The sequence below is a fragment of the Aquarana catesbeiana genome, linkage group LG02 (assembly GCF_042186555.1).
Source record: "Aquarana catesbeiana isolate 2022-GZ linkage group LG02, ASM4218655v1, whole genome shotgun sequence".
In the NCBI taxonomy this organism is placed as follows: Eukaryota; Metazoa; Chordata; class Amphibia; order Anura; family Ranidae; genus Aquarana; species Aquarana catesbeiana.
The window spans coordinates 413,552,985-413,577,256 of NC_133325.1; the positions used below are offsets into that span (position 1 = coordinate 413,552,985).

The 24,272-nt window shown below is 40.0% G+C and overlaps 1 protein-coding gene across 1 annotated transcript in view; it reads left to right on the top strand.

Annotated features, from left to right (window-relative positions):
* COL9A2 (collagen type IX alpha 2 chain) overlaps window positions 1-14,257 on the top strand; it is a 103,739-nt gene extending 89,482 nt beyond the window's left edge. The window contains exons 27-32 of the mRNA XM_073615427.1: window positions 2,148-2,180; window positions 2,283-2,429; window positions 2,608-2,662; window positions 4,105-4,293; window positions 8,544-8,621; window positions 9,112-14,257. Of these exons, the coding sequence (XP_073471528.1) occupies window positions 2,148-2,180; window positions 2,283-2,429; window positions 2,608-2,662; window positions 4,105-4,293; window positions 8,544-8,621; window positions 9,112-9,308 (699 nt within the window). The 3' untranslated portion in view covers window positions 9,309-14,257. The remainder of the gene's footprint in view (window positions 1-2,147; window positions 2,181-2,282; window positions 2,430-2,607; window positions 2,663-4,104; window positions 4,294-8,543; window positions 8,622-9,111) is intronic.
* Window positions 14,258-24,272: the final 10,015 nt, after the last annotated feature.

A 24,272-nucleotide genomic window follows, 5' to 3' on the forward strand; every position in this document is an offset into this window, starting at 1 on the left:
CCGGTGTCCATCCGTGCAGCATATCAGTGTCACCTACCAGTGCCCATCAGTACCCATCAGTGCAACTTATCAGTGCCCATTAATGGCCATCAGTGCAGCCTCATCAGTGCCCATCAGTGCAGCCTCATCAGTGCCCATCAGTGCCTATCAATGCGGCCTTATCAGCGCACATCAGCGAAGAAGAAAAATTACTTATTTGCAAAATTTTATAACAGAAACAAAGAGAACTTTTCTTCTTTCAAAATTTTTGGTACTTTTTCATTTGTTTAGCAAAAAATAAAAAACCCAGTTGTGCGTAAATAACACCAAAAGAAAGCTCTATCTGTCTCAAAAAAATGATAAAAATTTCATATGGTTATAGTTCTGTATGACCGTGCAATTGTCATTCAAAGTGTGACAGCACTGAAAGCTGAAAATTGGCCTGGGCAGGAAGGGGGTGAAAGTGCCCAGTAGGCAAGTTGTTAAGCTGGCTCCCTCTGTTCTTACAGAGATTATATGGCTGTTGAGTTCCTTCTTGGAGGGGAAATCAGGGTGAGCTGAGCTGCTGAAAGAATGACTTGAACCATTTCAATGCTTCTGCTGTGAATTTTGAGGATGAATTGATCCACGGTGCCTGTAGCTCCAGAGGTCAATTAGGGCTTGTTTCAAAGCTCACTTAGGTTGCATTCACACTTCAGCATTTTGAATCGCGGGCAGATTTGCCTCCAATCTGCCCGCAATTTGAAAGCGCTGATGTGTGAATGGCGAATCGCGGGACTTGTATTTGACATGCTATTCATTTGAATGACACCTCAAATTGCGAGTGGGTCTGGCGTGATAAATCACACTGCAATCACGGCATTGCAGGAAGCATGTCACCCAAAAAAGTTCAGGAGCCACTTTTGGGCGACATGCTTCCCGCGATACGTGTTTCCGTGGCATACCCGCACTATGATTCAAAACGCTGAAGTGTTAATGCAGCCTTACTGCTTGTTCAGAATATTTGAATATGTTCATAGCCTGACTACAGGTTCACTTTAGGAAAAATGCTTCAAGTAAATACTAAGAAACAGAAAATATAAAATCAGTTCCTTACAATTACACAGTCACCAAGTCATCACATACATGTATCTGGCACATTTTTATAATCAAAGTTCAAATCATTATTTATTTTAGATGGCTATAGTGGGAAAGGGAGGAAACACTAATAGGCTTATATTGCTGTAGAGGGAAGTTATTTAGTTATGGAAGAGGTCTGGGGCCATCCTAAAATACATTTTTGAAACAAAATTCTGACTTTAATGTCAGAAATATGTGTTTAAATATCAAAATTCTGAGTTTAAGAGCTAGAATTCTGAGGTTAAAAATCTGAATTCTGAGATCAAAGTCAGAATTTTTAGACTAAATAGCTGACTTGGAAACTCATAATCTCAGAATTCTAAATTTTGATCACATAATTCTGATTTTGATGATCAGAATTCTGATTTTTGATCACAGAATTCTGACTTTGAATCTCAGAAATTGAATTTGAATCTTAGAATTCTGACCTTTTAAATCTCAGAATTCTGACCTTGAAACTCAGAATTCAAAATTTTTAATCTCAGAATTCTAATTTTAAGAGTCAGAATTTGTTTACATTTTTAGGATTGCCCAAGGGCTCTTCTGTAATTTGTTAGACGTTTAGCAATAATCTTAATAAAACACGTAGTCTTTATTTTAATTGTTTTAAAAAATTACTGGGATCTCAAATGAAGAACCAATACTGATACACTAAAACTTTACAGACAACTTGACCATCACACCTGTGTTAGCTTGTTAGCTATCCCATTCTAAAATGTTGGGCATTGATATGATTTATATTTGAGTTTGGCACCTCTTATCCTACAGTATTAGTTACTTTATCTGATACATGTTATAGATGGGCAAAATAATCTCTATTCTGGGTTTTGGTCTCTGTTTTCATTAGAGAAATTTCTTATTACTTTTGGCCTCTGTGACACTGTTAAAATGAGAGGAAATTTCACTAACGGGGCAACAAATAGCAATGAAAAGTACATAGTAATAAAAACATAGTGATAATAAGGTTTACACTGTTCCCCATTTTATTAAAATAAAAGGTTACACAGAAAAGTGCATAATGCTAAAAAAATATATTTTGTATTCCACAGGGGGATTCTGGTGAGCCAGGTCCTAAAGGCCAGGTGAGTATAATATTATTGTATGTGAAGATCCACATACAACTTTTTATCTGTATATTTTTATTAACAAAGCTTCATTTCAGTTTTTCTTTCGTCTTTCCATAGCAAGGTGTATATGGAGAACTGGGCTACACAGGCCCAACCGGAGATCCTGGCCAACCTGGAGTACAAGGATTAGCAGGACTACCTGGACCAAGAGGTCATAACGGAGAGAGGGGAGTCCCTGGAATGCCAGGACGACCAGGAGTTCCAGTATGTAACATTTGAATTCATTAGCAAGTTTACAGAATCAGTTTGAATGATAAAGGAATGCATTTTTACTAGCACAATGTAATGTACAGTGTGTTCCAAAAAGGGAATTCAGCATTAACCTCAAACTATTTATGAATCATGCACAGCGCCCTACCTGACAATGTTTTTTTATTTGCAGGGCAGAGATGCTGGAGATCAACACATTATTGATGTGGTTCTAAAAATGTTGCAAGGTGAGAAATCTTTAATGAGTGAATACCGTTTACAGGAAAGATTACGGTATTTTCTTGAGCAGTTTCCTTATTGTAGAAAAGCGAGGCGCTTTTCTTTTAGGCTTTGGATTGGAATAATTTGCTTGTCTACTTTGGCATACAAATGAAGCATTGGGTCATTTACAATGGCCACTTTCTTAGTGGCGTAGATAAGTGAACAATTTTTGTTGCGGACTCACAAAAAGAAAAAACAAAGGAATGGTAAAAAACATTCTTAGACTACATTTGTACCCCAAAAAGTTGTATTAGATGTAATGTACCCCCTTCTCATTCAGTTTTGCTGTTTGTTCTCTCCTTTATTTTTTGTATTTTTATTACTGCCAGAGACTCTAATCAGTTGGCAACTATTCATTTCCAGAGAATAGAAGCAGTATAATGGTTTTTACCCCTGTCAGTACATGTAGCTTTGGATATTAGACTTCATGCTAAATATGACTTTTAGGAGTCACTAATCACAACACCGCAGCATGTTAGACTGAAGGCTATAAAATAACCCGGAAATATTATGGGTCACCTGAATATTAGACTTGTAAATATATATATAGTACTACTACTGGAAGTATATATAGTACTTCACATTGGTGGCCAATGACAGGTTATGAATCTGCATCTTAAATGTATACGCACATCAACTCTAGAAAGAAGTGGTTCTATAACATAAAGAAAAAAACCCCAAAAAACTCTGAATGGTGCAAACATATACAGGGGCTCATTTACTAAAGGCAAACAGACTGTGTACTTTGCAAGTGCAGCTGCACTTTAAAAATTGCAATTGCTCCAGAGCTTAGTAAATGAAGGGAAGCTCTGCTGACTTCCATCATCCAATCATGTGCAAACATGTTCTTGCATGTTACTGGGTATTAGGTATTCTTTACAAAATTAAGGTTCGCCTCATTTAGTACGCTCTGGAGCAACTGCACTTTGCAGAGTGCGACTGCACTTGTAAAGTGCACAGTCTATTTGCCTTAAGTAAATAAACCCTCAAGTGTTTTTTGCACATAATATTCTGTGTAGCTTTAAGGAACGTTGAAACGACTGCTTCTAATCACTTTTGGAAGCAATTTATACTATATTGCATGATTGCAACAAAAGTAATTACAAAAATGGATATCACTGTAAAGAGAAGTTATTAAAGCTATGTCACTTCACAGTGTATGTCAGAATTTAGCATTACATATAGCTGCAAGTGTCAGCAGTGTGCCTAAATCACTAAAGTAAGAGACTGATGAATACTCTGCTATATAAGAAAGTATCATAAGCAAACAGCCTACATCTATGTATTTATTCACAATTTTTACTCACTTTATATTATAAGTAGAATATATTACTGGTTTAGTTTGGTTTATTGTCATATTTCTTTTTCATGTATATCTTCTACATTTTGCTGTTAATTTCTATAAAAGAACAACTAGCGGAGGTGGCCGTCAGCGCTAAGAGAGCTGCCCTAGGAGGAGCTGGCATTGTGGGACCACCTGGACCTCCAGGACCACCCGGACCTCCTGGAGAGCAAGGACCCCATGGACACCATGGACCACGTGGCATCCCTGGAATTATTGGAGTGATGGGTCAAATTGGAAACACAGGACCCAAAGGTTGGTGAGCTCAGATTTACACAGACTTATTAATTGGCCTTGTATGCGGCTACACATTTAGGTCTTTTTTTGATAATTGCTATTAAAGAAAAAAATTTCAGCTGATTATTCACAGTCAACAGTAAAATAAATGTCAATTTTGAACACACTTATAGTTAAGTCAAAATCGATGAGATTGAGCCTTATTTTTTTTTTTTTTTTATAAACCTTCCACTTTTAGTCCAGTTCGTGTGGTCAGAAGGCAACTAAAGACATAAGTCGATAGCGAATCTTGGTAGATATCGTCAGGTCCTGTTAAAAATGTGGGAGCTATTTCTGACCTTCTTCTAAAAATGCTAGTTTTCTGTTTGTCTTTGATCTCAATAATTTCTGAATCCCTGATTGAGAACAAACATGCAGATGGCAAAGTCAGAACATTTTACTTACAACAACTCTCTTAGTTATGCTGGGACGTTTTATGAAAATAGTGGGCCTGTGTGCAAGAACACAGTGGGCCACTATTTTAAGCGCTATAGGGTCTGTAAAGCGCATCAGTGTGAAAGTAACCTTAGTGCTTATGTTTTCTTGCTGTAACCAATATTAATACAGCACAAGGGGCAGCTTAATGGTTAGCACTTCTACCTTGCAGCACTGGGGTTCCCAGTTCAAATCCTGGTTAGGACCCTATCTGCATGAAGTTTGCATGATTTGGACTGTCAATGAATGATTATATCGGGTGTGCAGGTATGTATGAGATATGAATCTTAGATGGTAACAGGGACTGATGTAAAAATGCTGTGTAAATTTGCGCTATAAAAATAACTATATTAACAATAATACAGGGATAATCTGCAGAGATGGCCAACAACATATGCTTCATTATACATTAGAGATTATTATACAGGATTTATCCAATATAAGGCAAACAAATAGACATATCTGTAGAAGCACAATGTTTCAAATCATTAAACAACCAGAGGTTAATAAGATATAATATAGGTAGTAAATCGATCAGATATATTGAAGTAAAACAAGAAGAACCTAAGTCATGCTGATATTTCTATACAAAAGGCCCAAAGTGGTTGACTTAGGAGCTATTTCCGCTCTTTATCGGACAAGTGCGTAGTGTTTGGCAGACGATTTGAAGGTTATTAACTGTATCGTAGGAATGTATGTATTGAGAGTGAGTGTTGTTTCAGTGAGTGAGGTAAGAAGGTTATAGTATAGACTATCGTATCTTCCTGCTAGACTGGTATGTCAAGAGTAGGTCATGATGTTTACGTTAGGCATGTATCTGGACAAGAGATAAAGCTTCTGTTTGTCTGTGGTGTGAGTGGGGTTCAGGGGTAGAATGGGGAGAAGAGGGGGGTGGGTGGATAGAAAGGGAGAGGAGGGAAAAGATGAAGAAGAAAAAAAAGTGGGGGTAGCCAGAGTAGGGAAGAGAGTGGGTGCTATCCTGGAGGAGTGGGACAGTGAGCATCATGTAGTGGGGGGACAGTCAATGCTGGGGTGTACCAACCTTGATCCATGGTGAGCGATCCTGATTTGGTAGTTGTCTTCTTTATTCAGATAGCCAGGCTCTTCGGTGTGCTGGAGAGGCAGTTGGACTATAATTTCTTGGCGTGCCATGGGCTGGCGAGGGTGGTGCCAGTGAGCAACGGCATCCTGGACCCCGATGCCCGGTCTCGTGGATACCTTCCATTGAAGTAGCATTTCTTGTCGGTTTGAGGTGAAAGTCGCTATACCAGCCAGGCAAGTCTATCTTGGGATCTCCAGAACATTGCAGAAGTGTTCCAGATCCTTGGGGACTTTTAAAGCTGCTGTGCGACCTTCATTTGATGCCAAGAGGCAGAAAGGGAACTTCCATCTGTAAGCAATGGATCTGAAGTGTAAGAGGTCCAGGAGGGGTCTCAGCTCTTTTCTTCATTGCAGCGTGATGTTTGAAAGATCTTGATAGATTTTCACTTTATTGCGTGCCTTTCTTAGAATCTCTTCTTTTTGGGGGAAGCTAACCTGGCAGCAGACTACGTCCCAAGACAGGTCAGTGTACCTACCACGAGGTCTGAGGGCGTTCAACCTCATCCTGAATGTCATTCAATAGGGCTATTGTGGTCTGGGTGAGCCTATTGGGATCAAAACTTTCAGGTAACCCTCTTACCCTCAGGTTGTGGCTCCTCCCACGGTTGTCCAGGTCTTCTAAGTGGTGGTGAAGCTCTGTCAGATGGATGGCATGTGACTTATGACTTGCTGCACCTGGCATAGAGAGGCATCATGGTGGGCTGTCGTAATCTCCACCTCCTCCACTCTGGAGTTGATTGCCTAGATGTCTCCCCGCAGGTCTGAGATCACCGCCAACAAGGTATTCTTGATATCAGCGGTGATCTCCTGCATGTCATGCAGATTGAAAGAATGGGTCTCACAGGTACTCGGGGGAGCGGGTCCGCTCTCTTGTGGTGAGCGTGGACTTCTACTCGGAGAGCGGGATCTCCTGGAGACGCCCTGAGAGGCTGACATGGCATCTCTCTGTTGCTGGGAGTGGAATAGTTTTGGGATGGTGCCACTGAGCTGTGTTCCTTGTTCTCTGGGTGATCGGGATCTAATGGCTGAAGCGCTGCAGTATGTTCTATTCATGTTCCACTGATGAAAGCCTCCATTATAGGGGATTTTGGACCTTGGGTAGATGGAGCTCTGGAACTAAGCGGCCATCTCAGATCCGGACCAGACCACGCCCCCTACTACTATTTATTGTGAAATAATGAAAGTGTACCTTTATGATATCAGCTACCAATTTCATAAGCGTTATTGAATCGATTCTAGCTTTACTTAGAATCCTATTTAAAGATAGAAAAAGCTAGCTGGATGCCATCATCCACTAAGCAGCATCAAAGTTGCAATAATCTTTTTGATAGTTCAGAGCAAACCAGAAATTGTTTAATTGAACATCATGTGATTTGTACAGGCATTTTCAGCAAACTATATATGGATTCATTGACAGTTAAGAAGGCATTAACATTGCATTACCAATGTATTAGTACCAAAGTGTCCCTTTAAAGGCATAAAGCGGAATTGAGAAATTTCAGAGAACAATGTAGGGTATATTTATAAAAACTTTTCCAGAATTTGTTTTTGGGCAATTCATCCCTCTGATATTCAACTGAAATTTTACAATCACCCTATTTAAGCATATATGACAGTTGGTAAAGAGCTGGGATATCACATTTACAGGAAGTTTTAAATATAGCTTATACTCCAGTACCTGCTCTGCACACCAGACATGGGGGCTAGTATCTCCATGGCAAGATGCAGTGGCAAACTGGAAACCTTTTTGGGATGGTGCCAAAACCTATTCATGACAGGGACAGCTTTTTTGGCCTAAGTAGTGTTTACAATTATGCCTTATTGATTGGTGAGTATGGTGAAAGGTGGGTGTTCCTAAAGGATGTAGTTTATTGTGACACACCTTTTCACCTTCTAGCATCAGCCTCTTTTGCAGCTCTCGGCATTCAAACACATGGTATCATAGAGCCACAAAGGAAGTTGGTACTGGAAGACTTTCCTCTGCCAGCACTGTGATTGCAGGTCAGAATAAGGTATCTATAAAGCGCCCAGCATCTGTTACTGACTGCAGATACATCTCTGGTCAATGTCTGAATGGTGAAGTATCTCTATTCAGGGCCACCGGCCCAATATATTTTATTAGTTCTGGCCTGGTGGGCAAAAAACAGAATGCTATAAGTGCTTTCAAGGGAACAAAAGATGCTTTGCTATGCAGATTGAAAAGGAGAAAATAAGTTACCTCATAGGCTGGGAGTCGTTGCACCCAATGTAGATACCACCTTTAAAACATGGTACATTTCAGTCACTTAGATGTACACATAAATAGTATTTCTATATATATTTGAACTCCAGCAAGAGTTAAATACGCAGATTAAATACTTATAAGATAGCTCTTATATCTGCCAAAGAATCCGTATTTTTTCATCCAGTTCTGAGATTTGCACAGCTCTGCAGCACAGATGAATTGTGCTACTTATCTCTTTCCTAGTCAAGCTCTTCTGTACAGGGGACTGCGAGAGTCAAATTGAGCAGCATTAAAAAAAAATAATTGTAATGATGTGTTACAAAATACCAAAGTGCAAACATCTGTGTCATTTACAGTATATCTGCCTGGGGTTCAGCTTTATGGTTTAGAGGAATGGCATTAAACAAAAGCATACTGAGTATTTCTAGTGAACGCTTTTATACAGTATGTGATCCTTTCTTATTGACAGGAAGACGAGGAGAAAAGGGAGACCGTGGCGACACGGGACGTGGACACCAGGGTATGCCTGGACCCCATGGTATTCCAGGTGAGTTAAAAAAAAACACTGGGTTATAGTCAAGATATTCTTTTTGTTAATGAAACTTTCAGTTACTCCTACCACTCTATAAAAAAGCTTTGGTGGCTTGTAGTGTTTGCATTTTGACTTTCAGAGTTATCAGGCATCCTATTAGTGTAATTTTCAATGTTACACATTCATTAAACTATACACTTCTCAGCCTGACCCTATGAGGGAGATTTACTAAAATTGGAGCACTCAGAACCTGGTACAGCTGTGCATAGTAGCCAATCAGCTTCTAACTTCAGCTTCTTCAATTAAGCTTTCACAATAAAACCTGGAAGCTGATTGGTTTCTGTGCAAAGCTGCACCAGATTTTCCATTCTCCAGTCTTAGTAAATCTCCCCCCCATGAGTCAACTGTCATACTCATTTTCAAATATACAAATTGTAAAACTAGGAGCGTTTAAGGAAACCATGCCATTGTGTTATGTCCACTAATATAAGTGTCTTGTCATCAGGTCTCCCTGGTATTCCTGGTCACGCCATTGATGGAAAAGATGGAGAAAGAGGTCCAGAGGGAGCAGCAGGAGAGGCTGGCAGACCTGGGTTGCCTGGTCCAGCGGGTCTCCCTGGATTTTGTGAGGCAGCAGCATGTTTGGCAGCATCTGCATATGCTCCAGCTTCTCTGACTGAGCCCGGTGTCGTCAAAGGTTAAAAATCCCACTCACCCTATCAAGTACTGCTAGGACAAAAAGACTGAATTATGAAACATAACATCAAAAGGAACCTATTCCTTGGTATAAGGGCCCACACCCCAAGTACATCATTCTAAGGGTCCTTCTGATACAAGGGAAGTTATTGGGACTTATATAACCATCAACTTTGGCATGGCCAATGGAGGAACAAAATAGAAATGTTCTTACACTCAGAAAAACCATCATAAATTGGCGGCAATGTGCAATCAACCACTTTCCTCCTAAACACTGACCTCAGCACCATCCTTTCTCATATACTTAATTTTGGCAAAATCACCTGATTGCCCTGGAAGAATATATTATCCAAAAGTCAGAACCCATGTCTGACATGTGAAGCAATACTCTACTCAGTTATATTATAGATTGCCAAAATATCTACATAAAGTCCTTGAACTGTCATGGAAGACCTGAAAGATAGTTGTCAGCAAAAAGATAATCTCTGTGTTATTTTATTCTGGGTGACTAAGCTACAGACCTAAAATATTGACTGTTGGGTCAATCTTGCTTTTTGTACATGCGGGTTTGGGCTCACATAGAGTAATAAAGATCTGTGCTATGATGCATTATGATTCCAGATACTTTGTAGCACATCTTGGCATCTGGATAACCATAATTACTATGCAATATTTGTTGTTGGTAATGACCTTTGTAAAAATCATTGACAGTACTAACACACACAGGACATATGCCTTTAATTATTGTAAAAGGCATCAACCAAGGTTTAAAGCTCATTTTAAGGGACCCACAATCTTTAAAAAAGATGACAATAGATATACTTGTTTGCATTTTGCACAGATCCTGAACAAACTAACATGTTTTTATATTATCAATATAAAGAGCAGAACCCACAGCAACCAGACAGAATTCAATTTTCATTTGTTCAAGTACAAAAAAATGCTGAAAGACAATTTATGATTAGTTGCTAAATGTTATTATGCATCACTGCTATTTGTACTACATTTTCGAATAAGATAATTAATGATGGGCATAATGTGTCATCAGTATTATTAGAATTTAGAACAACATGACAAAGAGTTTTTATCCTTCTACAAGTAATTAGAAATTGACATTTTCCTAGTGCAGGTTTGAAAATGAAACCAATACTTGTCTGATTTGTGGATATACATGTAATTATTTTTCTCTTTCGTGCACTGTCTTTAGCAGAGGATGCTTTGTATATATGCCAAAATGTGAATCAAAAAAATATATACCTAGAAGGGATATACGTGTGTCACTATTGCCTTCTATCCTGCTAGTGTTATGTGTAAATTCTATCTGTTCTTGATATCATGTTGTCTTGTCCCTCTTCTATGTGCTTCTTTTCTAGATATGTAAATCTATAACAGACAGATGATCATATTGCTTTGATTGGTGCTGTCTGTGCTTCTTGTTTGCATGTGCACTTTTCATCCTTAGCTATACAGGAACATTTTAATAGCTCAGTACCTTGTCAAATGTTTCATTTACAGCAAATTCAAATTAATAGACCTAATTAGTAAAGTGAGTTGAAGTACACTGTAGCAAAGAACATATGGGTTCACTTCAAGCATCCACTCGGAGATGCACTATTTTTTCTTTATAAATCTCATGCACATGATTGGATGGTTGGCGTGAACACTTTACTTCACACACATCACCTCCCTTTGTACTTTAGTATATCTGGACTGGCCCAATCTGTTTCAAGCAAGGGATATGTTAATCCCAAGCTATTGGGTTTTAAAATTTTTCTAAGATATGCTTTATTAATGATGCTTTATCCATATCCCTGTAATAACATAAACAATTTACTTGTATGCTTTTCTGTTACATGTCCTAAGTGTATGGTAGCAACTTCATGTTTTGTGTTATGTTTGGACCTTTTACTTTTTAGCCAGAGGTTTGTGCTTATCCTGTTACCATGTAATGTGATATGCGTTCATGGCAATGTTACAATTAGGTATTACCTTTTCCTGGCTGATGTGTGCTCTTGGCATCTCCATCTTGAAATATATGTCCTGTTTGTAATGTATGTACTACATGTTTTTGTTACTACATTTTTTTTTATAATTGAGCTGTACAGGTCTATATTTGATAACATAGAGCTATAGTGGGCAGAAACTTAGCAACCAATCAGATATATGTATTTATCAGTATTGTACAACTATTGAACGTTAACATCTGGTTGTTTGCTATAGCTTACAGTGTATTATATCCCTTTGCTCTGTATTATTAAAAAAGACCTAGTAGTATTGTACATTCCCTTTATGTTTCTGTGTTGTGTTTTGTATATCCTGTTAGTAGTAGAGACATCAAAATACTGTCTGCTTATGCTTAAAATAACAGTCTTGTGTGTTTAGGATGTATGTGTTGTCTGTTCTGTTTAATGTGTTATACTGTATGTCACGTCACGTCCCTGTTAAATGTGTCTTGTGTTTCCCTGTTAAACGTATCTTGTGTGTAGATGATGCAATCAATTTGGTGCAAACACCAGATAATTTATAGTTATCCACACACTTTTTTATGGTTTGTACTTTTCATTTTGTATGCTGTGCTTATAGTTTGTATTGTTCCTGCTTGTATGTTGCCTGTTTCTTGTTTGCCTCTCTGTATCTTTGTGTTTTCATTCTGTGCTTTGTGTTGTTATGCATGCCCCAATTATTATTATATTATTTTTTTTTTTTTGCATTTCTGCAGAAATTCAACTTTATGTATTTAGTGTGTATCTTGTGGTGGTTATGTGGTGCCTGAGACAAATGTTGCCCTCATATTGCAAAATTGGTTTTGTGAAAAACTCCACCCAAGAGGCTCAATTTACAAAGCTTTAGTACCAGCCTAAGGCCGGCCATATACGGCTTTCCCCACTCGATGAAGCCTCCTCCCCTCCCGCCGGGAGAAGACAATTGCTTGGCAGGATGGATTTCCCTGTTAACACTGTCTGTGTTGATGGGGAAATGGTGTAAATTTCTTTCCTGCAACCCACGATTGCAGGAAAGAAATTCACATTGTCTATGGCCTGCCTAAGGCCCCTTTTCACATGGATAACAGTGTTAATTGAACCCTCAAACGGATACGTTTTAGGCTGGGTTCACACTATTGGTAATTGAATCTGGGTTTCCCTGCATCCAATTCGCATACCAGGAGATTGTGACTGGCTCTCTATGGAACCGGTTCACACATCTCTGGACCGGCTTTGGTGTGAATTGCGCAGGAGTCCTGTGTGTCTTCTGGTCTGTTTCAGGTACAAATTCAGCCAAAAATTTGGGGTGAAATCGGACCTGAAACGGTGAATGGGGGCGCACCGGACCCTTGCTGTGAGCCGCTCCATGCTGTGGTGTGAACCCAGCCTGAGAGTAGGCTGTAAAAAGGAATGCAGGCGTTCAGTAGACAAAACTGCCGCTTCCTGAACATTTGATTTTTTCCCTTTTTTTACAGCCAAACTGGGATTTTGCCTGGTATTACAGGATGACAGCTGTGAGCCAAATGTTTGGCTCATTGCTGTGGTGTGGTCCTATTGACTTCAACATGTGAGTTTGACAGACAGCAGGCTGTTCTGCCTGTCTAATTGGACATGCTGAGTTAAATTTGCAGTAGCTGTAAAGTATGTATATGAACCTCATTGGCTGCCATGTTATGTTTTAGCTGGGTGGTGAGGGTGCAGTAAAAACGCAGATCAACCACTTACTTTTAATACCCCCTTACTCCCATGTGAAAGGGACCTAAAGGAATTGCATTTTAAGCCATTTGACTGTAATTTTATGCCTATTTTATGATATCATTCAAGATCTTCATAGTGAAAGACATAACTGTTTCAACAAAGGCAAACCATCCCTTTTATACGTAAAACATGCTGTACAAATGCATTTTTAGGCCCTGTGTCCAAAGGCTTTTGTTCACTTCAGACAGGTTTTGAATACCCATGGCAGTCAATAGGAATACAAAACCCGCTAGAAGTAGGTCAAATGCGAGTAAAAAAGAGGCCACCTGCAGGTCGAATGTACCTGTCAATGTATTCTGAATGATCTCAGAAGCGTCTCAAACTGATGTTAGCATAATGCCATTGACACAAGTCCAAAGCCTTTTGACAAAGGCTTTTAGTCATATAACAAAAACATGAGCCATATAAAAAAAATTATAACCCATTAGTAACCAATCAAAGGTTACTTTCATTTTCTAACCTGCACAAGAAAAAAGTTTGGTTGCTGTGATAACTAATTCAGTTTTCTTGCATCTTTGTAAAGAAACTAAACAATAGACAGTTATTGTATTTAAAACTCTGTATTTGGATCTATTCCTGGAAATGTGTATGTTTTATGTAAGTGTTGTTATATTTCACATGTGGAGATGGGATAATGTGTATATATACTACATAGAGATCTCTGGCTCTCAATGTTAAAATTAAAGTATCAGGAGGGTGTTCAGTGAACTGATGTTTGTGTCTTAGAAAAAGGTAAGAAGTTTTAGTGAGAGATAAATCACCAGATGTCTGTGTTTATTGAGGTTAGAGGTATAGGTTCTTTCTTTATTAGTCTTCAAAAGTTTCAAACATTGTGATTTATTGTTCAATTATAATGCAATTTTTTCCTTAACATTGCCCATTATTCAAATTTACCTCACATTATTTTTCCTTTTTCTACTTAGTCTAATTAAATTTAAGGTACAATATTTCTGACACATGAGCTTGTAAAACTGTAATTTATGTGTGTGTTTGTATTTTATTTTTTTTTTTTCAATGGGAGATATGCAACTTGTCCTTGGATGGCTGTAAGCAATGAATTGCCTTCATTCAGTCCTGAGATGTCAAATCTCATCTGCCAAGCCTATCACTTTAATGTTCCTCCAAATGTAAATCTGTGTAAATGATTATTTTATAAATAACTGAGAAAATAAGAATTTCTGACGCAAGAGAAGAATAAAGCAAAGTCGGGGTGTAGTTTTTCTTGCGGTTGCTGTGAGTTTTACTTTTACAGAATGAGTAATACTAGATTAAGCGTTCTAATAGGCACTTGGATGTATGTCACCAAATCCTGCCAAAATTCTCTGGATCTTGTCATAGCATGATATTTGTGGAGTATTGCAAACTTTAACAGACACATTTGGCAGTCTAATATTTATGGGGCACCTGTAAACTGGGTTGGATTAATGTTACCCCAAAAAGTTTGGGGTAACATTAATTCAAAAATATTTTATCTATGAGTCTGTATGTCCTTGTGGATGTTTGAAAATTTAGCTTAATCTATTTTCATGTATTAGTTTCATGAAAAATATCTGGTGATTCTGCCAGTCCTAATTCATCCATGTTGTAATTTGGACACACCAGACATGGAAGTAGATCCATGCTGGTTTGGTCAGCTTGTGTATCAATCTTTCCTTCTTGGATTTACAGGATGCCATGCCAATCCACAGTGTGCCTGTATCTCCCATAGTCAGCTTCAGCCCCCTCCCCAGCTCTGCTCTGCCTGACACAGCCTACATAGACAGGAAATGTATTTCTCTGTTAAAGCTGATATCAAGCAATGGAAACACACCCCCCTGTGTTTATTTAGTGATAATATAAAAAAAAAACCAAGGCAAATGTATTATACTATCACTATGCACTAAAATATGAGAGTGGTCCTGGGGGGTTCAATGAGCCTAATTTTTCTCATCTGGGACCCCTGTGAATTCTCCAACTCTTGCACCACCTTAAAACCGTGCCCTAGAGTCTGATTGCTTGTCCAGTTAAGAATTTGCTTTCTTTTACACCTACCGGAAAACTCTTTTGAAATTTTAGATTAGAATAATTTTAGACTCTTTTACAACTGCTCCATCAGCAATAAATAGCAAGAATCCAGCTACAAAGAATCCATTCTACAATCTAACAATGGCTTCACCGCATCAATGACATCCAGTGAATGGAAGAGATCTCTAGTTCCGTCAAAGATAACTACAAAACGCATCTATCCTCTCAGACTCCCCATCACAGGTTACTCTCTCTCTCCCAACAACTCCCTTTTCCCCCTAACCCCTTCCTCTTTTACACCGAGCTAACCTTAAACCAATCCACACTACACTCCAGAAGCAGTGTTCCTAGCCTTCTTGTTGACTATGCATGCACAAATCCCATTTTATACCGACTCCTCATGGTAACTCCACTCCTAGCACTCATCAAGCGCACACAGGTACTTGCCTGTTGTCATTCAATGTTCCTCACTCAGCATAGCACACCACAAGATTAGTATGGGTTTCCTTTTTTTTAGCTTCATCCCATTCCCTGTGAGCTGCTAATACATAAAAATCATTTTACAGCCCTCTGAGAAGTGCACCCTTTCTGTTAAAGTCAAGAATAATACCTGTGGGAGGGGCTACAGTCTTCTCTGAACTCTTATGCCAACAATCTTGCCAGGATCTACCTCCTTTCCTTTTTGTTTGACCGTTATCAGCTCTGGGCTGTCTGCCCTCGCTTATCCTCTCACACGCCACACAGCTCAGATGGATTCTCTTATAGACAGCCTCTACCTGCACACTGTGTAGCTGTCTGATATGTTGCAGTTCTGACCTGTGAAGTTCCCAGATAAAAACAGCTGTGCAGCATAGCAGTTTGCAGATAGAGGCTGTCTGTAAGAGAATAGATCTAAGCTGTGTGCTGTGTGAGGGGTGGGTAGGAGGGGTTAGAGGAACTGCGCTGTCCGTGCTCCGATCATGTGCTATACAGGATGTGGGAAGGAGCCCAATGGGCACAGCTTCCATAGAGGTTGGGGGGCACAGCTTAAATCTGGGGGGCACAGACCTCCCCAACACTTTCCCCTAGATCCAGCCATGTCTGTAACAATTATGTATTTTCCACTATTGACAGAAATAGCACAGTGCCTGAACTTGTTTACTATTCAGGTGTGTGCCTGTTCAGTAGGTGCGGCCACATCTCCCAGTAGAGGAGGGACAGAAAGAGCGGGTGGATTGATGAAGTTGTAACCACCCCCTCTAAACTTTCAAAACTGCAAATGGACCATTACAGGGACCTACATGACAGATGAAGTGCCTCTGCTGGAAAAACAAAAGGAGGGAGAAAATTTATGATTTATGATTATAGTAATAGTTATCAATTGTTTAGCCTATCCCATACTTCTCCTTTAAGTCTCAATTTTCCAATCACAAAGGAAGAAGTCTGTTTAAGAACATCAACCTTGCACCCCTTACAGACAAACTGTATCTCACACCCCTGGTTTACATCTACGGCACAGTTTGGCCCTTCAGTTTCTTATGGAAATAAGAAAACATGCGCATGCCTGCCTGCCTAGGAGAACTTACCAATAGAGCTTCCACCAATGACCCACTAAACAAAGTGATTTATCACACTTAGTGCTACTCCCCTTTATTTGAAATAATGCAGTCCAGCTTTCGAAATTGTTTGTTTTAAGTAGTTTTAACCACTTCAGCCCCAGAGGATTTGGCTGCTCAATGACCAGAGCACTTTTTACAATTTGGCACTGCGCTGCTTTAACAAAATTTGCATCCTTTTTTTCCCCACAAATAGAGCTTTCTTTTGATGGTATTTGATTGCGATTTTTATTTTTTGTGATATAAACAGAAAAAGACCGAAAATTTAGAAAAAATGATATTTTCTACTTTTTGTTATAAAAAAAATTCAATAAACTCAATTTTAGTCATACATTTAGCCCAAAATGTATTCATCCACATGTCTTTAAGCGTATATTTATTGGTGTGCGCAAAAGTTATAGCGTCTACAAACTAGGGTACATTTTCTGGAATTTACACAGCTTTTAGTTTATGACTGCCTCTCTCATTTCTTGAGGTGCTAAAATGGCAGGGCAGTACAACCCCCCCAACCATTTTGGAAACCATTTTGGAAAGTAGACACCCCAAGGAAATTGCTGAGAGGCATGTTGAGTCCATTGAATATTTTAATTTTTTTTGTCACAAGTGATTGAAAAATGACAACAAAAAAGACATTACACAAAGTTGTCATTAAATGATATATTGCTCACACGTGCCATGGTTATATGTGGAATTACACCCCAAAATACATTCTGCTGCTTCTCCTGAGTATGGGGATACCTCATGTGTGAGACTTTTTGGGAGCCTAGTCGCTTACAGGACCCCGAAAACCAAGCACCGCCTTTAGGATTTCTAAGGGTGTAAACTTTTGATTTCACTCCTCACTACCTATCACAGTTTCGAAGGCCATAAAATGCCAAGATAGCACAACCCACCCCCCCAATCACCCCATTTTGAAAAGTAGACACCCCAAGCTATTTGATGAGAGGCATGTTGAGTCCATAGAATATTTAATATTTTGCCACAAGTTGCGGGAAAATGACAAATTCTTTTTTTTTGGACAAAGTTGTCACTAAATGATATATTGCGCAAACATGCCATGGGCATATGTAAAATTACACCCCAAAATACATTCTGCTGCTTCTCCTGAGTACGGGGATACCACATGTGTGAGACCTTTTGGGAGCCTAGCCATGTACAGGACCCCGAAATCCAGTCACCACCTTCAGGCTTTCTAAGGGCGTAAAATGGTGATTTCCCTTCTTTGCTACCTATCACAGTTTTGGAGGCCATGAAATGACAAGACAGCAACCCCCCCCCCCCCCCCAAATGACCCCATTTTGGAAAGAAGACACTTCAAGCTATTTGCTGAGAGGCATGTTGAGTTCATGGAATATTTTATATTTTGCCACAAGATTCGAGAATATTACATTTTTATTTTGTATTTATTTATTTTGTCACTAAATGATATATTGTTTAAACATGGCATTGTTATATGTGGAATTACACCCCAAAATGCATTCTGCAGCTTCTCCTGAGTATGGGGATACCTCATGTGTGAGACTTTTTGGGAGCCTAGTCGCTTACAGGACCCCGAAAACCAAGCACCGCCTTTAGGATTCTAAGGGTGTAAACTTTTGATTTCACTCCTCACTACCTATCACAGTTTCGAAGGCCATAAAATGCCAAGATAGCACAACCCACCCCCCCAATGACCCCATTTTGAAAAGTAGACACCCCAAGCTATTTGATGAGAGGCATGTGGAGTCCATAGAATATTTAATATTTTGCCACAAGTTGCGGGAAAATGACAAATTCTTTTTTTTTTGGACAAAGTTGTCACTAAATGATATATTGCGCAAACATGCCATGGGCATATGTAAAATTACACCCCAAAATACATTCTGCTGCTTCTCCTGAGTACGGGGATACCACATGCGTGAGACCTTTTGGGAGCCTAGCCATGTACAGGACCCCGAAATCCAATCACCACCTTCAGGCTTTCTAAGGGCGTAAAATGGTGATTTCCCTTCTTTGCTACCTATCACAGTTTTGGAGGCCATGAAATGACAAGACAGCAACCCCCCCCCCCCAAATGACCCCATTTTGGAAAGAAGACACTTCAAGCTATTTGCTGAGAGGCATGTTGAGTTCATGGAATATTTTATATTTTGCCACAAGATTCGAGAAAATTACATTTTTATTTTGTATTTATTTATTTTGTCACTAAATGATATATTGTTTAAACATGGCATTGTTATATGTGGAATTACACCCCAAAATGCATTCTGCAGCTTCTCTTAAGCATGGGGATACCACATGGGTTGGACTTTTTGGCAGTCTAATCGCGTACAGGATCCTAAAAGCCAATCACTGCCTTCGGGCTTTCTGAGGACGTACATTTTTTATTTCACTCCTCACTGCCTATCACAGTTTTGGAGGCCATGAAATGCCCAGATAGCACAAAATCCTCCCCCAAATGACCCCATTTTGGAAAGTAGACACCCCAAATTATTTGCTGAGAGGCATGTTGAGTATTTTGCAGATCTCGCTTTTTGTCACAGTTTTGAAAATTGAAAAAAAAAAATACATTTTTCTTTCTTCATTTTCAAAAATAAATGGGATCTGCAAAATACTCACCATGCCTCTTAGCAAATACCTTGGGGTGTCTACTTTCCAAAATTGGGTCATTTGGGGGATTTGTGCTATCTGGACATTTCAGGGCCTCCGTAACTGTGATAGGTAGTGAGGAGTAAAATCACAATTTTACACCTTTAGAAAGCCTGAAGGCGGTGCTTGGCTTTTGGAGTCCTGTACGTGGCTAGGGTCCCAAAAAGTCTCACACATGTGATATCCCCATACTCAGAAGAAGCAGCAGAATTTATTTTGGGGTGTAATTCCACATATAACCACTTATAACCATGCCATGTTTGAACAATATATCATTTAGTGACAACTAAATGTGGCAAAATATAAAATATTCCATCGACACAACATGCCTCTCAGCAAAAAAGCTTGAAGTGTCTTTTTTCTAAAACTGGGTCATTTGTGGGGGTTTTGTGCTATCTTGATATTTCAGGGCCTCCGAAACTGTGATAGGTAGTGAGGAAGTGAAATCACCATTTTACGCCCTTAGAAAGCCTGAAGGCGGTGATTGTTTTTTGGAGTCCTGTATATGGCTAGGCTTCCAAAAAGTCTCACACATGTGCTATCCCCGTACTCAGGAAAAGCAGCAGAATGTATTTTGGGGTGTAATTCCACATATAACCATGCCATGTTTAAACAATATATCATTTAGTGACAACTTTGTGCAAAAAAAAAAAAAAAGTGTAATTTTCCCGAAAGTTGTGGTAAAATATACAATATTCCATGGACTCAACATGCCTATCAGCAAATAGCTTGGGGTGTCTACTTTCCAAAAAGGGGTCATTTGGGGGGTTTGAACTGTCCTGGCATTTTATGCACAACATTTAGAAACTTATGTCACACATCACCCATTCTTCTAACCACTTGAAGTCAAAGCCCTTCTGACACTTTTTGTTTACATGACAAATTTTTTTTTTTTGCAAGAAAATTACTTTGAACCCCCAAACATTATATATTTTTTTAAATCAAAGGCCCTACAGATTAAAATGGTGGGTGTTGCCATTTTTTTTCACACAGTATTTGCACAGAGATTTTTCAAACACAATTTTTTGGGAAAAAACACATTTTTTTAAATTTTAATGCACTAAAACACACTATATTTCCCAAATGTTTGATGAAATAAAAAAGATGATCTTATGCTGAGTACATGGATACCAAACACGACATGCTTTAAAATTGCACACAAACGTGCAGCGGTGACAAACTACATGCATTTAAAAGCTTTTACTTGTTACCACTTTAGATTTACAGAGGGGGTCTACTGCTAAAATTACTGCCCTTGATCTGACCTTCGCGGTGATACTTCACATGCATGGTGCAATTGCTGTTTACATATGACACCAGACCAACGTTTGCATGGGGGGACAAGGGTGCTTTTTTTATTATTTATTTTGCTTTCTTATTTTATTTTTAAACTGTTCCTTTCATATTTTTTTTAATCATTTTTATTGTTATCACAGAGAATGTAAATAACCCCTATGATAGCAATAGGTAGTGACAGGTACTCTTTTTTTTGAAAAAATTGGGGTCAATAAGACACTAGATCTCTCCTCTGCCCTCAAAGCATCTGACCACGCCAAGATCGCTGTGATAAAATGCTTTCCCAATTTCCCAACGGCGCTGTTTAGATCAAGTCATGAAATGCTTGTAGCTTCTGGTTTCTTAGGGCATAGAGATGATTGGAGCTGTTCTGGTCTCTGATCAGCTCTATGGTCAGCTTTTGGAACCACCGGCTGCATTCTCCGGTTCCCTGTTGGGACAGGAGAGCCCGAGAAAACCATGGAAGACTGTGGGAGGGTGGGGGACATTCCCTCCCACTGCTTGTAAAAGCAGCCTAAAGGCTAATTATCCACCAGGATTGCTTTTACATGAAAGCCGACCGCTGGCTGAAAAGAATGATACCAAGATGATACCCAAACCTGCAGGCATCATTCTGGTATAATCACTCAAAGTCCAGCAACATACAAGTGCATTGCTGGTCCTTCTTGGGCATACATGGTAATGTTTTTCTTTTCATGCAGCCTGTGGGCTGAACGAAAACAAGAGATTGATCAGTGGGTATGCCCACCATTAGAATACCGCCCTTCATCCACCCACTTCTAATGATGGGCATACATGCACCATTTTTTTTTAACTGTGGTGGAGAAATCACCTCCTACGGCGATGGAGTCGCTGATTTACGTATCGTGGGAGCAAACGCTGTTGCTGTCAAGATAAAAAAATCAGTGCTGCTGCAGCTGAATGGTGTACCTGCTAAGCAAATGATGGTTAACAATAAAACAAAGTAACATTACAGTATAATAGTAAGGCATACCATACCTGCAAAGCAAATATAATAAAACAGTAAAAATTAAATCATGTTTAAATGCAATCTGTGCCTAAAAAATATGCCAAAGCATGGGGGCAATCCGCCCCTAATGTTAGGGGCAAATCGCCCCTCTACCCCTGCCCCCATGCTTTGGCATATATGCTCTTTTTTTTTTAAACTGTGATGGTGAAACCACCTTTCTACAGCGCTGGAGTCACTGATTTAGGTATCGTGGGAGCAAACGCTCTTGCTGTCCAGATAAATAAATCAGTGCTGCAGCTGAAAGGCGTACCTGAAAACGGAAAAATGGTTAACAATAAAACACAGTAAACAGTAAAGTATAAAAGAATGACATACCTGAAAAGCAAACATGATAAAACATAGTAACAATAAAACATTGAATTGTAGAATACAGTAAAAAAGAGCAGAACAATAGAGAGAGAATAGAGAGAGAGAGAGAGAGAGAGAACAATAAAACGACAAGTATTTTTGTTTTTTTTATTTTATATATTTTTTTATTTTTATTTATTTATGTATTTTTTTACACTTTTATTTGTAACTGTAACGGTTGTAGTGGTTGGTTCGGTTCCAGGTTCGAGTCTCTAAAAATGCGATGGCATCTTTGAAGACCCTGTGAAAGTGTGTCCTAGTCTGTGCAGTGCTGTACCCAACGCTAATACTCCACTAGTGTGTGGTAGCATTCAAAGCATTCACCAATGCAAAGACCAGGATGGTCAGGACAGGAGGGACAATAATAGCGGGTGTCATGCCTATATCCGCGTTTTCTACAGACACAACATTTTCTTTGGGTGTGCCCGTTGAGTAGGGGTACCAGGGAGGACATATGGAAAATGTCTCTCATGCAGCCGGCTTACTGCATTTGGATTGGCAAGTTGGGCCACAGCACCGTCTAGAAACAGAAAAGTTGTGATGATCTCTTCCTGGAATTTAACCACTTCAATACCAGGCACTTAGACACCTTCCCGCCCAGGCCAATTTTCAGCTTTCAGCGCTGTCACAATTTGAATGACAATTGCGCGGTCATGCTACACTGTACCCAAACAAATGTTTTTATCATTTTGTTTCCACAAATAGAGATTTCTTTTGGTGGTATTTGATCACCTCTGCGGTTTTTATTTTTTGCGCAACAAATAAAAAAAGACCGAAAATTTCTTTGTTTCTGTTAAAATTTTTTGTAAATAAGTACGTTTTCTTCTTCAATGACGGGCACTGATATGGCTGCACTGACGGCACTGATACAGCGGCACTGATGGGCACCAATGAGGTGACACCAATGAGGTGGTAATGACGGGCACTGATGATGGGCACTGATAGGCGGCATTGATGGGCACTGATAGGTGGCACTGATGGGCACTGATAGGTGGGACTGGTATGTGGCACTGATGGGCACTCATAGGTGGCACCGATGGGCACTCATAGGTGGCACCGATGGGCACTCATAGGCGGCACTGATGGGCACTCGTAGGTGGCATTGATTGGTACATATGGGTGGCACTGATGGGTACTTATGGGTGGCACTGATGGGTGGCACTGATAGGCACTGATAGGTGGGCACTGATGAGCACAGATGGGCACTGACAGGTGGCACCGATGGGCAATGACAGGTGGCACTGAACACACTGATTGGTGGCACTGATAAAACTTATTGGTGGCATTGCTGGGCAGATCTGAAACATAATGGTGCCAATCAGTGCCCATTTGTGGGCACTGATTGGCACAGATTGGGCACATTGGGCACATGTGGATGGCCATGGGGTACATACCTGGCCATCCACATGTTACCCCCCCTGTCAGGAGAGCTGCCGATTGGCTCTCCTCTACTCGCTTCTGTCAGACGCGAGTGAGGAAAAGCCGATCAACGGCTCTTCCTATTGACAGCGTGATCAGCCGTGATTGGACACGGCTGATCATGTGGTAAAGAGCCTCCGCCGGAGGCTCTTTACCAAGATCGGTGGAGCAGTGTGTCAGGCTGACACACCGCTCCACCGATCGCCGCGATGCGTGGGCGCCCGGCGGCATGTTATCCTGCTGGACGTCATATGACGCCCAGTCAGGATAACTGAACACCACCCGGCCGTCATCTGCTATGGGCCGGGCGGGAAGTGGTTAAGGAAGGATCTAGTTCATCCTGAAGCTTTGTATAGCACATAAGCATTCAGCAGAGCCAATTAGAATAAGTATACAGACCCTTTTTTGTACCAGCATCTGGCCTTATGGCCAACTAGGTACGGCACCAACAACTGGTCATTGAGGTCCACCCCTGCCATATTAAGGTTATATTCTTGGACACAGAGGGGTTTCTCCACAACACCAGTCGCTGTAGAAATTTGGACCGCCGTGTCTATGTGAAGGGAGGACAGAACGAAAACATTCTTATTATCCCTCCACTTCACAGCAAGCAAATTATTACACTTCAATCAGGCTCTCTCCCCCAGCTTAAGACAGGAATCTACAATCCGCTGGGGTAAGTCCCGGCGATTAGATCGCACGGTGTCACATGCGCCAATTCCATGATCACACAAGTGACTAAAAAGTGTCACTCTCGTGTAATAATTGTCCACATACAAATGGCACCCCTTTCTGAATAAGGGTGACACCAAGTCCCACACAATCTTACAAGCGCTCCCTATGTCTGGACAGTTCTCTGGCTCTACGTAACTATCTCTTCCCTCGTAAACCATAACACTATATGTATAGC